We start from the raw sequence: 12,769 nt of genomic DNA, 5'->3' as shown, positions 1-12,769 counted from the left end.
TTTAATTTGGTGTGGCGGGGCAAATACATTAAATAGATGAAGAATATGTGCAGAAAATATGGGTATTTATTTATTTTGCATCTTTTTTGTATTAATTTGAGAAAAAAAAAAGAGTTCTAATTTGGTATATACTCGACTTTCGAATTGACTTTGACTTCCATAAAATTCCAAACGCTATAAGTTAAGTTTTCCATTTGAGTTTGTAATTTTTAAACCAATCATACGCTGTCAAGTGTCCTCACCAAAATTTTTGCTTTACAATAACCATAAATGACTTATTTCGACCAATAAAAAGTATACAAAATTGGTTAAAAAGATCAATACCAACAATTCATGTGTGTGAAAAGACATTTAGATTTTGATATTGTTTAAATGGACAAAAATGTAAAAATAACCAGGATGTAAACAGTTTCATCCTACCCATTTTCAAATACTTTTTCTTATTTTTAATTTACATCAGGATGCATCTAGTTTCATCCTTGCTATTTTTTAAGTTTAAGTCAGGATGAATCCAGTTTCATCCTTACTATTTTTTTGGTGTCCATTTCACCCATACTAATTTTTACTCGTCCATTTGAACCATGTTTTAAAAATATTTGGACAAATGACCATTTTCCGTAAAAAATAAGGCTTCCTCACCATTCAACGTGGAGGCTTTATTTGGATAGGTCTTTAAGTCTTTAGATTTAGTTCTTCAATATAAAAGACTTATTTGGACCACTAAAATTTTAAGTTTCCTCACTATTCAACGTGAGAGCTTTATTTTATTAAGCCTTTAAGTCTTTAGATTTAGTTCTTGGTCCCGTAAGACTAACCCTTATGGGCTAGATTGGAATGCTAGATTTGCCAAAAAGTGTTGCAAATCAAAAAATAAGTGTTGGAAAAAAATTAACAGTGATAGTTGATAGTTCTCTCTCCTACCAGGTGCTCGCAGTCCAACTATCAGCGAGATTGGATAAAATTTTGTTATAGTAGTAACTAAAATTTAGAAACATGTCAACAGCAACTTTTATAGATATCATCTTGGCAATTATCCTTCCTCCTCTTGGAGTTTTTCTCAAGTTCGGTTGTCGGGTACTTCATCTCTCTGCTACCTAGTTACTTTCCCAAGCATATTTATTTTTCCTCGGCCCTTTCCCGTGCATTTTTTTTCATTCTCGATGAAGCATAACACTAGTCTGCCTAATACTTTAGTATTCCGACTAACTAACTATTTTTGTGCAGGTGGAATTCTGGATCTGTCTAGTTCTTACATTCCTAGGATACTTACCTGGTATCATCTATGCTATCTTTGTCATCACAAAGTGATGATGATGATGCCTCCTTGCGACACCATCCAGTTTGATTTAGTTCAGTATTCCGGTATGCAGCTCAGAAAAATAAAAATAAAAAATTACTCGTGAACTAGTATTACCTGCGTGTGGGTTTGATGACTCTTTGTGTGTTAGTTAATTAGGTGTTTAATTTCTTTGTAATTATAAGAAGGGATGTTCATATATTAGTTCCTCATATTGGGTTTGAGTTTCAATAAACCGACTTCGAAATTATTTCACCCGTCCATATTTTCAGCCGATAATACATTGTTTAACTTTAAAGTGCTAGAGATGATGCTAATTGCGACGCTAACCGATGATATTAGATATTACAAATTTATTTGATTCTTCTTTAATGCTGTGGTTGTCAGTTAAGATCCGATGACAGAAAAGATATTTTTGAGATTTACTTTACATTTTACTATTAAAGATTTTTAGTTTTGTCTTTAGCTTTCCGTTCAGCAGCTCGGAATGGAGATCGTGAAGTTTCACCAATTGGTCACTGTCACTAGTGCATCTGTATAGGGGCCAGCTGATGTGGTTGTGGATTGGTGGGGCGAAATGAAATCATCAAAGAAAATAAAGCCCAACACTCAGAGCTAGCACTGTGGAGGGGTTCATCCCCTCCCTATCCCTCAATTTCTCTCAAAAATCAAAAAATCCAACCCCTATGGTCTCTCAAATCCCTATTTATACAGGGATATCATCTTCCATCCCTATATGAATGATCACATCTGATCACGGTTGTAGGGAAAGGAAATCACACGGCTACTGAGTTACCGTGTGAAATTATGCTTTACGGAAACTCAGTAGCCGTAACTTTTTGCATGACAACTCAGTAGCCATTTCGTAAAATTATTTGTTTGACCTTTTCTCGTTGACACCTCTCTCACACCCGATCCTAACCATCCATCATTAATAACATCTCTATCTTCTCCACCGTCGGGTCCCAACGGTCATTTTTTCAAAATCCTCTATAAATACCACTTTAATTCTCTACTCAAACCAGACCAAATCAATTTCTTCTTCTTACATGAATTGATTTCTTCACTATAAATTTCTTCTTGTTACATCAATCTCTCCAATTTATTTTTTGTTTACGTAATAGATTTAAATTTTCTTTTGCTCAATAATGTCGGAGACTCAGACGCAAAAAAGGAAACTTAGAAAGAGATTTAGTACTTTGGAAGATCATCACATTCTTACTGAGTACATTGGTCTCGGTTATAACAGTTATGAAGATAAGGAAGATTTTTGGGAAATCCTCTTTAAAAAATTTGTGGAAGCTTGTGGTGGGAATAGACAAGAACGTACTGTAAAAAGCGTTCGTAATCGGTTTAGCAAAATCAAGACTGAAGTGGATAAGTTTTACGATTGTGTTGCAAGAGCTAATATAAGTAATCCGGGCTTGGACTCTATTAACCGGATATGTTATTTAACTATGTTTCATTATAGTTGTTGTATACGTGGTTTCTAAATAGTTTAATCTATGCGTATCTTATTTATGGTTTGTTTACATTGTTGTAGATGTTAATTGCGAAAAACTTACATTTTGAAATATACAAAAAAAAAAACTTTGAGAAAGATGTCGAGTATAAACTGCTTAAAGATGTTCAAGATGTACAAGTGGGTGTAGCTGAAGATATGGACCAAGATTCTAATCCTTCGTCATCTCAAGTTCATGGAAATTTCCCTAATACGTTTAGTTCTCCAAACCCATTTTCCCAGAATCCAAGTACAAGCCAATTCATCGAGACTCCATTTGCAAATCAATTTCAAATCTCGTATAATGTCCCTAGCGGTGTCCCTATTCCTTTAGGATATACCCCTGGTACGAACCCAAGTACAATACCTGGAACGTCGTCAGGTGGATTAACAGGAGATAAACGCGTTTTTAGAGCAGCGAAAAAAGCCCTTATTAATAAAAAGGTCGTTGGGTCAAGCAAACCTGCCACACCTTCCTCCCAAGACTCCCAGATGAGCGACGCGGGCAGTAAACTTGTTGATTTTCTAAAAGAATCACGAATGACAGTCGCACCTCGTCAGGAACAACAAAACCAAATTACGGAAAAGTTGCTAGAGACAACACAACAAAAAATTGAAGCTGCTCGAGAGAAAGAAGAAAGGGAAATAATGCAATTGGATCTCGAAAAGATGGCTCCAAATGCAAGAAAGTATTTTGAATTAAAACAGAATGCCATATTGGCCAGGCAGATGGAGAGGCAAGGAAACACCAATTTCTTTTTTTAATAGCTTAGTTTAAATGTTTTTTTTCTTTTAAGTCAAACCGTGTTTCAGTTCTGGTAATGTAATTTCCTTTTCAGTAACATTAATTTATATATTTCTAGTTACGATAATTTGAATTATATTTTGTTATACCAACGGATCTTTAGTAACGGCTAGTTTCCAACGGCCATTTTGAATGCATATTATAAATTGACAGAAAGTTCCTCAACACAAACAATCCAAAATAATTGACATTAGTATCATTTGTGTCTCATTATTTTTGGTTTCCATAGATAACATGATAATGGTTGGGTATACCGTCGAAGAAGATGTTGCAATCACCACAGCGTTTGTAAATGTTGCTACTCTGCCTACTTAAGATATTCAAAACCTCTCCGCCCATGAACAATGGACGCTGGTGTTCGACGGATTTGTACAAGCGTTTAGAAATGTTAATAACCGAACAAGAAGACAAGTTCAACAATGTCTATCTCGCATTGATATAATGGATCGCAAGTACGTTGCAATTCAAAAAAGGATTTATGGTTACGCCCCACAACACATGACAGTTGCGATTACTGTAGGTCATCAACAATGGTTATCATACTTGAAATGTTGTTTACTTATACACACTAACCTATTGGTTTATTTTTGTTTTGCGTAGAAAGAAATGGCCAAATTTTTGTATCAACTAGATACTCGTACAAAATTTACATGTTTTGAGTTCTACTTAATCTTTAAAGCTCACCTGGGTCACTGGCATTATTACAATCCGTAAATGAATCTCGGAGGTCCTCCAGAAGACGGTCCGGACGAATAATATATGCAGTTGTTGTTTAAGATTTTGTAACGACTACTTTATACGCCTATTTTCAAATGACTATAGCGCAACAACTACTTTTTAACGGGTAGTCAACGGCTACTTTGTAACGGCTACTTTGTAACGACTATTTTGTAACGGCTACTTTATAAAAGTTTATTTTGACGGATATTATAAATTGTGTTATCTATCTTACATAGCTTCTCACATATTTCAATACTTCTCATAACTGTTAATACGAACACATCCATGGGATCATTTGATTCAATTGAAGATTTGGCAATAGCCAAAGCATGGTACAAAGAAACCCGAGTAGCCGATCTCTCCCCTGTAATGCCAGAGGCAGAAAATTTTTGGGCGAAGATATATAACCAATATAGACAAGATTTTGGGAATCCAAAGAGAAGAAGTGTTCAACAAATTCATGATAGGTATCAGATTATCCAGAAAGCCGTTTGCGATTTTATAGCTATTCAACAAAGGATCTTCAATGCAAGCCATATTAGGCTGTCCCCTCAACAATTTGTAAGTATTTTAGAATTGGTTTCGTCCAAAGCTAAATTGATTGATTTTGAATTACAATAATAAGTATATTGCCTTGTGTTATTGTAGCACGAAGTCGTTAAAGCGCGTTATTTTTAGGAAAAGGGTGAAGCATTCACATTTGAAAGCTATAATTTCATGGTATCCAAAATTCCAGAGTATCAATCGCATGATAATTCAGCTGCTTCATCCAGTGAAGATTGAAAGTATAATAAATGTTTGTGTAGATTTTGTGGGTAAATCTCTTTGTAAACCCTCACGAGACTATAACTCGTCCAATAGGGTCACATAGGGGTTTAAAGGCTTGATGCACGTGCTAAGTGCAATCGTGATTACTACGACAAGTGATTTGGTTTTTTATGCAATAGTTCTGAACTTGTTGTCTATTTTGTGGAATCTCAGTTTTATTTATGTTAAACTTTAATTAAATAAAACATAAAACATCAGATCATATATAGATTGCAAGAAAACTTAAAGATAAAAAAATTACGTATATATAAGATAGAACATTCACATTTAATCATTCTTCAGGATTGTTATTCCGAAGAGTTGATCAACATATGATGCAGGAACACACACACACAAAGATAAAAGATTGCATAAATATAAGATAGAACATTCACATTTAATCATTCTTCAGGATTGTTATTCCAAAAAGTTGATCAACATATGATGCAGGAACACACACACAAAGATAAAAGATTGCATAAATATAAGATAGAACATTCACATTTAATCATTCTTCAGGATTGTTATTCCGAAGAGTTGATCAACATATGATGCAGGAAGACACACACAAAGATAAAAGATTGCATAAATATAAGATAGAGCATTCACATTTAATCATTCTTCAGGATTGTTATTCCGAAGACTTGATCAATATATGATGCAGGAACATCTCGGGGATAATGCTACATTTCGTCGGGATTGTAGGTATCAAAAGTTGCTTTCAATAGCTGATAACATTCATCCTGCAGAAAATTGTCGCTTGTCTGGTTAAGATAGTCTAAACGAGCAGCACTTTCCTGAAATTTTTTAAAATAAAATTAGCTTAAAATAGTTATAATTTTAGGAAATAAAAGAAATTTGATAATAACAATTTACCCTTTGTTCAATGACATCCCAGGATTACGTATGTTAACTTCGACCTGAATCGTGACAAAAGTGATGATGTCCCCGTTGATCTTGCTCCACCTTGCTCTAAGACCTGCTTTGACTCTTGCATTTGGATTTCCGGATATGTTATCAAAATATTCAAAAACATTACTCCATAATTGGGTGCCGGTGTCCTGAGCTCTGTTCAGAATATTGTTTTTTGCCTCAATCCATGCTTGCGTAAGAGCAACATCTTCTTCTTTTCTGAACCTCATCTTTATAAAACACAAAATAAACTGTTTGGATAGCTTCACTTGGGAAACTGGTTTGCTATATATAGAGATATGATGAGAGGATATACAATTAAAAAAAATGTCATTATACAGTAAATATTACCAGTACAAATAAAACAAAAAAAGTAGCCGTTATATAGTGAAAATGAGAAATGCATTCAAATATAAACATATCGGTTAAAAAGTAAAAAAAAAAAACTAGCCATTAACATTTCAAACCATGGATTATTTCCAGGAATCAAACCATGGATAATTTGCTAAACCCTGATGTTGGTATGTGGTTGTGCTTTGATTGAGTGGCTCTGACGAATGATAAGGATGGTAATCTTCTTGACTGTTTGGAACAAAAGAACCCGTCGACGGACCCGAATCACGTGACTGGCCCGGTGTAGAAGACTCACCTGTATGTGGTGCTACATATATAGTCTCTCACACATCTCTGATGGTAATCTCGACCGTATTTGATTTTGTATTGCAGTTCATTTGTGATGTCGAAATAGCATTGTTGTTGATCCATGAGTTGTTGTTGCGACTCCATATATGCATGTTTCCACATCTCCTGTATACAACAAACACCGTAACACCGACATGAGTTAATATTTTTTTCACAAGTAGAATATATAAGAAATAATGGACATATGATACTCACAGCTGTACCCATACTGACATTATAATTGGGTTTTGGATACTCCCCCAAATACTCCATTATAATAGGAATATGAATCGCTTCAAAATTAGGGCCGCATACTCGAGTTGTAAGATTTTTTGTTGGATATGGGAAGAGATGACAATCGACGGGCACCAAATCTTCAGTGTATCTGCTTTTTCGTTGCGGTGCTGGTTTGCGTACATAAGCATCGTTATCCTGCGTACCATACAAATCCCTCTTTCCTTCATGTACAATTGCACCTGTGTACTTACCAACTGACTTCTCCTTCCACCACAACTTATACTCATGATCGGGTACTTCAACGTAATCCAAGGAATTAAGTTGATGGTTGTTGTACAAATAGTCATTGTTGATTTGTACTATTAAATCCGGAGGATTGCACGGTATTACTGTCATACCAAGAACTTTTTTGAGACACCGTTCGCCCAGGTACAAGATATTGTGACCAAATGGATCGTAAAAGACCCTCCGTGTTACAGACATTAGTTTAGCCTCTTCCACCTCGGGTTTAGTCTTCCATTCACTATCCTCCCATGGAGACCATACTACAGAATCAAATGGAAAGTTATCAATCTGGTAACACACCTGAATTACTGAATGGGTACCTGTATCATTCCGTCCTCCTCTTTTACTTTCTCTTTAGTATCCATCATATAACCTACCCTCTGTCCACGGATCCATATTTTCATTCTCCGCCTTTGTATAGGGAAATAAACATCGAAAATATGCCCAAAACCAAGGCTGCAATAATCTTAGTTATTATTAACAACTAATTATTTTCATTATACAGTCACAAATAAAAAATAAGTAAGGAAAGTAAGATTAGAAGTGGGTATGAATTTTTACCATCAATGGATACGAAAAGAACTGCAAGTCAGGCTTGTTGCACGTTACTCCAGTACTCAAGCCCCATAGCATACTACCGTACAAAGCCGAACCCAATGCCTCAGCACATCTAAATCCATCATTATACTAAGCCATTTAATCTCAACAACATTGTTCTTGTTTGGGAAAAGTATATTCCCAAAACACCAAATCAGAAACCATCTTGCAATCTGCTCCTGTTCAAGAACAGTGTTATCTAAGCCGAGTCTATGGTCAAGAAACGTTTTAATCAAACTCTTCATGATCGCCTTGCCTCTATCCAGAATTTGAACTCTCAACTCGACAATGTTTTCTTGTCTAACTTCTTGTATTCCATGAAAAACCATTGCTTCATCTCCTTTCTTTCTTCTTGTTGTAGACTGTGCGTTAATATATGTGAGCAAACAATCTATGGTTTGGGGAGCAATCTCATGCAGTCGTTCCATACTAATTTTTTCCAATGTTATACGATTTCCTTGCCCAATTGGAATTCAGGTAATTTGAGTGAAGTCTAATGGGGTAAACCCAATTTCAAAACTAGGGAAGTGAAATGTATTGGTGGTATGCCACCACTTTTCAAATATAACAGTAGTTAGGCAGTTGCCTTGTAATTTCGGATAATGTATCTTGAAAATTGAACTAAACCCGTAGTCTTCTACAAGTTGTCTAGCATGTGGAAATAAACAAATGGCGGTATACATTTCATGAAGTTGGCTTACACTACTTCTATGTTTAAGAGCTAACTGCTTCTCATCTGTCGAGATTGGGATTTTCAGTTTATGATCACTATGTTCTTTAGAAGAAACCGGAATATGTTCATTCATAATTCGTTGAGAATCAGCGGAGTACATATACAACACACATGGACACAAAATCATCACAAAACAATCCATTTTATTCTAAAATTCTACAATGCATATGCATATATATTGTACAAAATAATGTATCAAAGAAGAACAAAATAATAATTCAGTCCTAAATTATCCATTCAAATACAATCTCTACGCCAACAATCTGGCCTAGATATAATACCTATTCATTTAATCAACCATCAATCAAAAATTATGAATAATAATACCATATATATGTCAACAATCATTCATAAACAAAAACCACTTTGATTCAATCAACAATATACCATAAATTCACTCAACAATGTGTCAAACGATCAAACAACATACAAGGAAGCTTTTTAATGAACCTAACATCTCCAATTTAATCATAATCAAACTGAAATTAAATTTAAACCCTAAAATTTAAAACACTCACCTTGGAATATTTAGTTGATGAAACACGAAATTGTAATGGGCAAATGCTTCACCGTATACTACGGAACAAACCCATTGAATCTTAACTCTTGAATCGCACCAGAGGGTCTTCAAATCAAAATGGGGTGTGGAGAGGAGCAAAATAGAGAAGAAGAAGAAGAAGGAAGAAGAAGAACTGGGGAGCCCGACCTCGCTTCTGAGGACTTAACCCTATGATACGACTACTGAGTAGCCGTAATAGTCAAGTCAACGAGTTGACTAATACGGCTACTTAGTAGCCGTGTGACACTATTTATACGGCTACTCAGTAGCCGTTTCATGTAGGGAAGGGATGAGACGCCTCCATAGCAAGCTTGCCTTTCATGTGCCATCCCTTCCCTACATTTGAGGAATAGGGAAGGGATAGCCAGCACCATAGTGCTAGCTCTCATGTTATCCATATCATCTGACGAATGACTCAATTTAGTTGATAAGTAGAAGAAAATGGAGTCATCATACCATAAAGTCTAATGCATATAGTAAATTGTTTGTTTGTTTTTTTTTCTTTTTTTGACTTAAAAGATTAATTTCATTGATCACGAAAAGAAAATGGAAAAAAAAAAAGAGAAAGAACGCCTAAGCGAGTCCAAGAGGAAGGCGGTTGCCAACCAAAACCAAGAGAAAACAATAAAAGCGCAGCCACAAAAGCGCAACAACAAAGCCAAACATAAAAGAGTTAACAAGTTAACTCCAATCTTAGCTACACAAGCTCTCTAAACTAAAAATGACTATTCCTAACTTGGGATCTATGACCTCGCCCCAATTTCTCCTGTTTATCATTCTTCGAGCTGCCAATATTTCCATCACAGTTAAGCCTAGGAAGCCCACTGTCTTTTCTTCTCAAATCTCTTCCCTTTCTTCTTGCCGTCATTTCTTCGCAGGACATGAACTTGGGATCGTCAGCAGAATCTTCACTGTATTCTTCAACGTCTTCAACACTTACTCTATCTTTTGCCACCACCGGGGAAGCACTAATAACCAACTGTCCCGAAGTTTCCTTTTTCCTGCTATCTATTGGGAACCTGCTTTCTTGAGTAAAGTCGCTTAGCATCAAAAAACGATTCTGTTTTGGAGCAGTAATTGGGTTGGACAATTTTTTTGGAGAAGGCGCTGACTTAACAGACTTAATTGGAGAAATTACCTGATTAACTCCCCTGTTCGGAGGAGTCTTACCTTTTACAACTGTCCAATCTCCTTGTGAGTTATCCCCTACACTGCTTCCTTCATTCTCCAGCACACCAGCATGTTTCGAGGCTAAAGGTATTTGCTTTATATCAGGAGCCTTGATAAAAGCCTCTGCAGTATGCTTGTCTGGTACCACCTTATCAGATTTAATCTTGCTAAATCTGTCGCCAGAGCTATTCAGTTCCCCTGCAATTTTACTGCCATCTTCATTTCCAGTATCTTTCTTACTACTAGCTAAAGTACCATTAATTCCAGCTTCATTGATTTTTGGAGTTGTATATGCTGCTCCACTAGTCATCTGGGCGTTGATAGCTTTTGTAGCTAATGCCATTTTATCACCACCCTCAATAGTTCGAGCACCAGACATTATCTTCTCAATCCCTGAATTTTGATGTGGATGCATTGTTCTGACCTTTTTAGATATCCATTTGCTCTTCAGTTTCCTTGAGCAATTCCTTGTATTGTGACCATAGACCATACAAGTATCACACTTCGGTGGTCTCCATTGATATTCCACAGGGAGGTCAAAAGAAATTTTCCCATCAATCAATAAGGGAATGGAAGCAGGATAATCAAAATCTATACCAATTTCAATGCATATCCTAGCATAAGACAGTCTAGTTTGATTAATTGTACATCATCAGCTAGCAGCGGAATTCCTAGGTAACTTGCTATCAAACTAAGACCATCACTGTTCCACATATGGAGTGGAACTCCAAAAAAATTGACCCAAACTGGCACAGTTTTGATGTCTGCAATTGATTTTTCAATCAAATGAGACCAAGGTCTCAAAGTGAAAAGCTTGTTGGAGATTAGGAAAGAACCCAATTCTAAAGCTTCCCTCCGATCATCATCATCCAAAATTCAAATATGAAGGCACAATCACCAAAGAGCTTAATGCTTACCTCCTTTTTTAGCTTCCACAATTTCGACACAGTTAGTTGAACTGCAGAGAAAGAAAGTCTGTTTCCCACAAACCCAACTAACTAATCAAATTGTTGAAATTTGAACATTTCTGTTTCTGGCAGCATGGGATAATAATTCTTGGCAGATGCAAGCGGCTTAAGGTGCATCTCCCAAGACACTAAAAGTAACTGCAGTCATGAGTTGTTAAATTGCCAAATAAGTAAGCCATATTTGATTATTTATTTTTTTGACCTTTTTCATTTCTGGCATAGTGCTGGACAAGATGCTACATCCGGACACTATTTATAGCGGTGTCTGAAAATCACGTGGTAATATTAAAGCTGTTTCAGCAGAAACGTTGATTATAAACTCGTCTCCATGAGACGTTAATATTAAAACCGTCCAAAGTGTGGGCGTTGTTATAAAAAAACGTTTGACTCCAAACGGATTTTATAAAGACTCCTTAACATTAAAACCGTCCAAACAAGAATCTTTTAGAATCAGGATTATGGAAAAAGACTTCAATCACTCTTACATTACTCTTATACCAAAAACCTCAACTCCTCAAACTCCGACAGATATTAGACTTATCAACCTCAGTAACACAATTTATAAGCTTATATCCAAAATCCTAGCCATAGATTAAAACCTATCTTAAATATGATCATTTCTCCGAACCAATCTTCCTTTTTATCGGGAAGACAAATCACGGATAATATCATCATAGCTCATGAACTCATACATTCGATGAAAACATCCAAAAATAAAAAGTCTTTTTTTTTCTCTCAAGATTGATCTTCCAAAGGCTTTTGATAGAGTCGAGTGGTCCTTTATCAAAAAAGCTCTATCTTCATTTGGTTTTTGTGATAATTGGGTAAATCTCATTGCTCAGTGCGTTTCCACCACATCCTTCTCCGTTCTGCTAAATGGGTCTCCGAGACCATGTTTCACTATAATTCTAGGGGTTTAAGACAGGGTGACCCTCTATCCCCATATCTTTTCCTAATTTGCATGGAGGTCCTCTGCAGACTCCTCGACAAAGCTACAAGAGAAAATAAAATCTCAAGGCTGAAAATAAACAAACACGCCCCTACAATCTCCCACCTTTTTTCGCTGATGACTGTGTTCTGTTCACCAAAACGGATCTTGGGGAAGCAAAAAACTTATTAGATATTCTTTCTAAATTTAGGGAAATTAAGAGACAAATGGTAAATTTGCAAAAATCAGGAATCTACTTCAGCCCCAAAATCCATCCCAAACATGGAAAAATCATAGCAAAAATCCTAAAAGTGTTGATGTTGGCTAAAGAAGATGGATACCTAGGAACCCCACTCTTTTTCGATAAGAACAAGAAAGAGAATTTTGAGCTGCTTCTTCAAAGGTATTATAATACTCTACAAGGATGGAGAGATAAATTGCTATCTCAAGCGGGCAGAACAGTGTTAATTCAGTCTATCCTCCAATCTTACCCAACATATCAAATGCAAATACTAGCTCTCCCCAAAGATACTTTAGATAAATTAGACAAGATTCAAAGAGATTTCTGG

The 12,769-nt window shown here is 35.9% G+C and overlaps 1 protein-coding gene across 1 annotated transcript; it reads left to right on the top strand.

Annotated features, from left to right (window-relative positions):
• Positions 1–986: 986 nt before the first annotated feature.
• LOC113361895 (hydrophobic protein RCI2B) lies at positions 987–1,485 on the top strand. Its single transcript, XM_026604981.1, has 2 exons — positions 987–1,074; positions 1,225–1,485. Exons 1-2 carry the CDS (start codon positions 994–996, stop codon positions 1,306–1,308), a joined length of 165 nt encoding a protein of 54 aa, XP_026460766.1. The 5' UTR covers positions 987–993; the 3' UTR covers positions 1,309–1,485.
• Positions 1,486–12,769: the final 11,284 nt, after the last annotated feature.

This window comes from Papaver somniferum, chromosome 3 (assembly GCF_003573695.1).
Source record: "Papaver somniferum cultivar HN1 chromosome 3, ASM357369v1, whole genome shotgun sequence".
NCBI lineage: Eukaryota > Viridiplantae > Streptophyta > Magnoliopsida > Ranunculales > Papaveraceae > Papaver > Papaver somniferum.
This window is presented reverse-complemented; position numbering and strand designations above follow the sequence as displayed.

Coding starts and splice junctions, on each gene's coding strand:
- LOC113361895 (XM_026604981.1), top strand. CDS start 994: ATGTCAACAGCAACTTTTATAGATATCATCTTGGCAATTATCCTTCCT. Junction 1,075..1,224: donor TTCTCAAGTTCGGTTGTCGG/GTACTTCATCTC, acceptor ATTTTTGTGCAG/GTGGAATTCTGGATCTGTCT.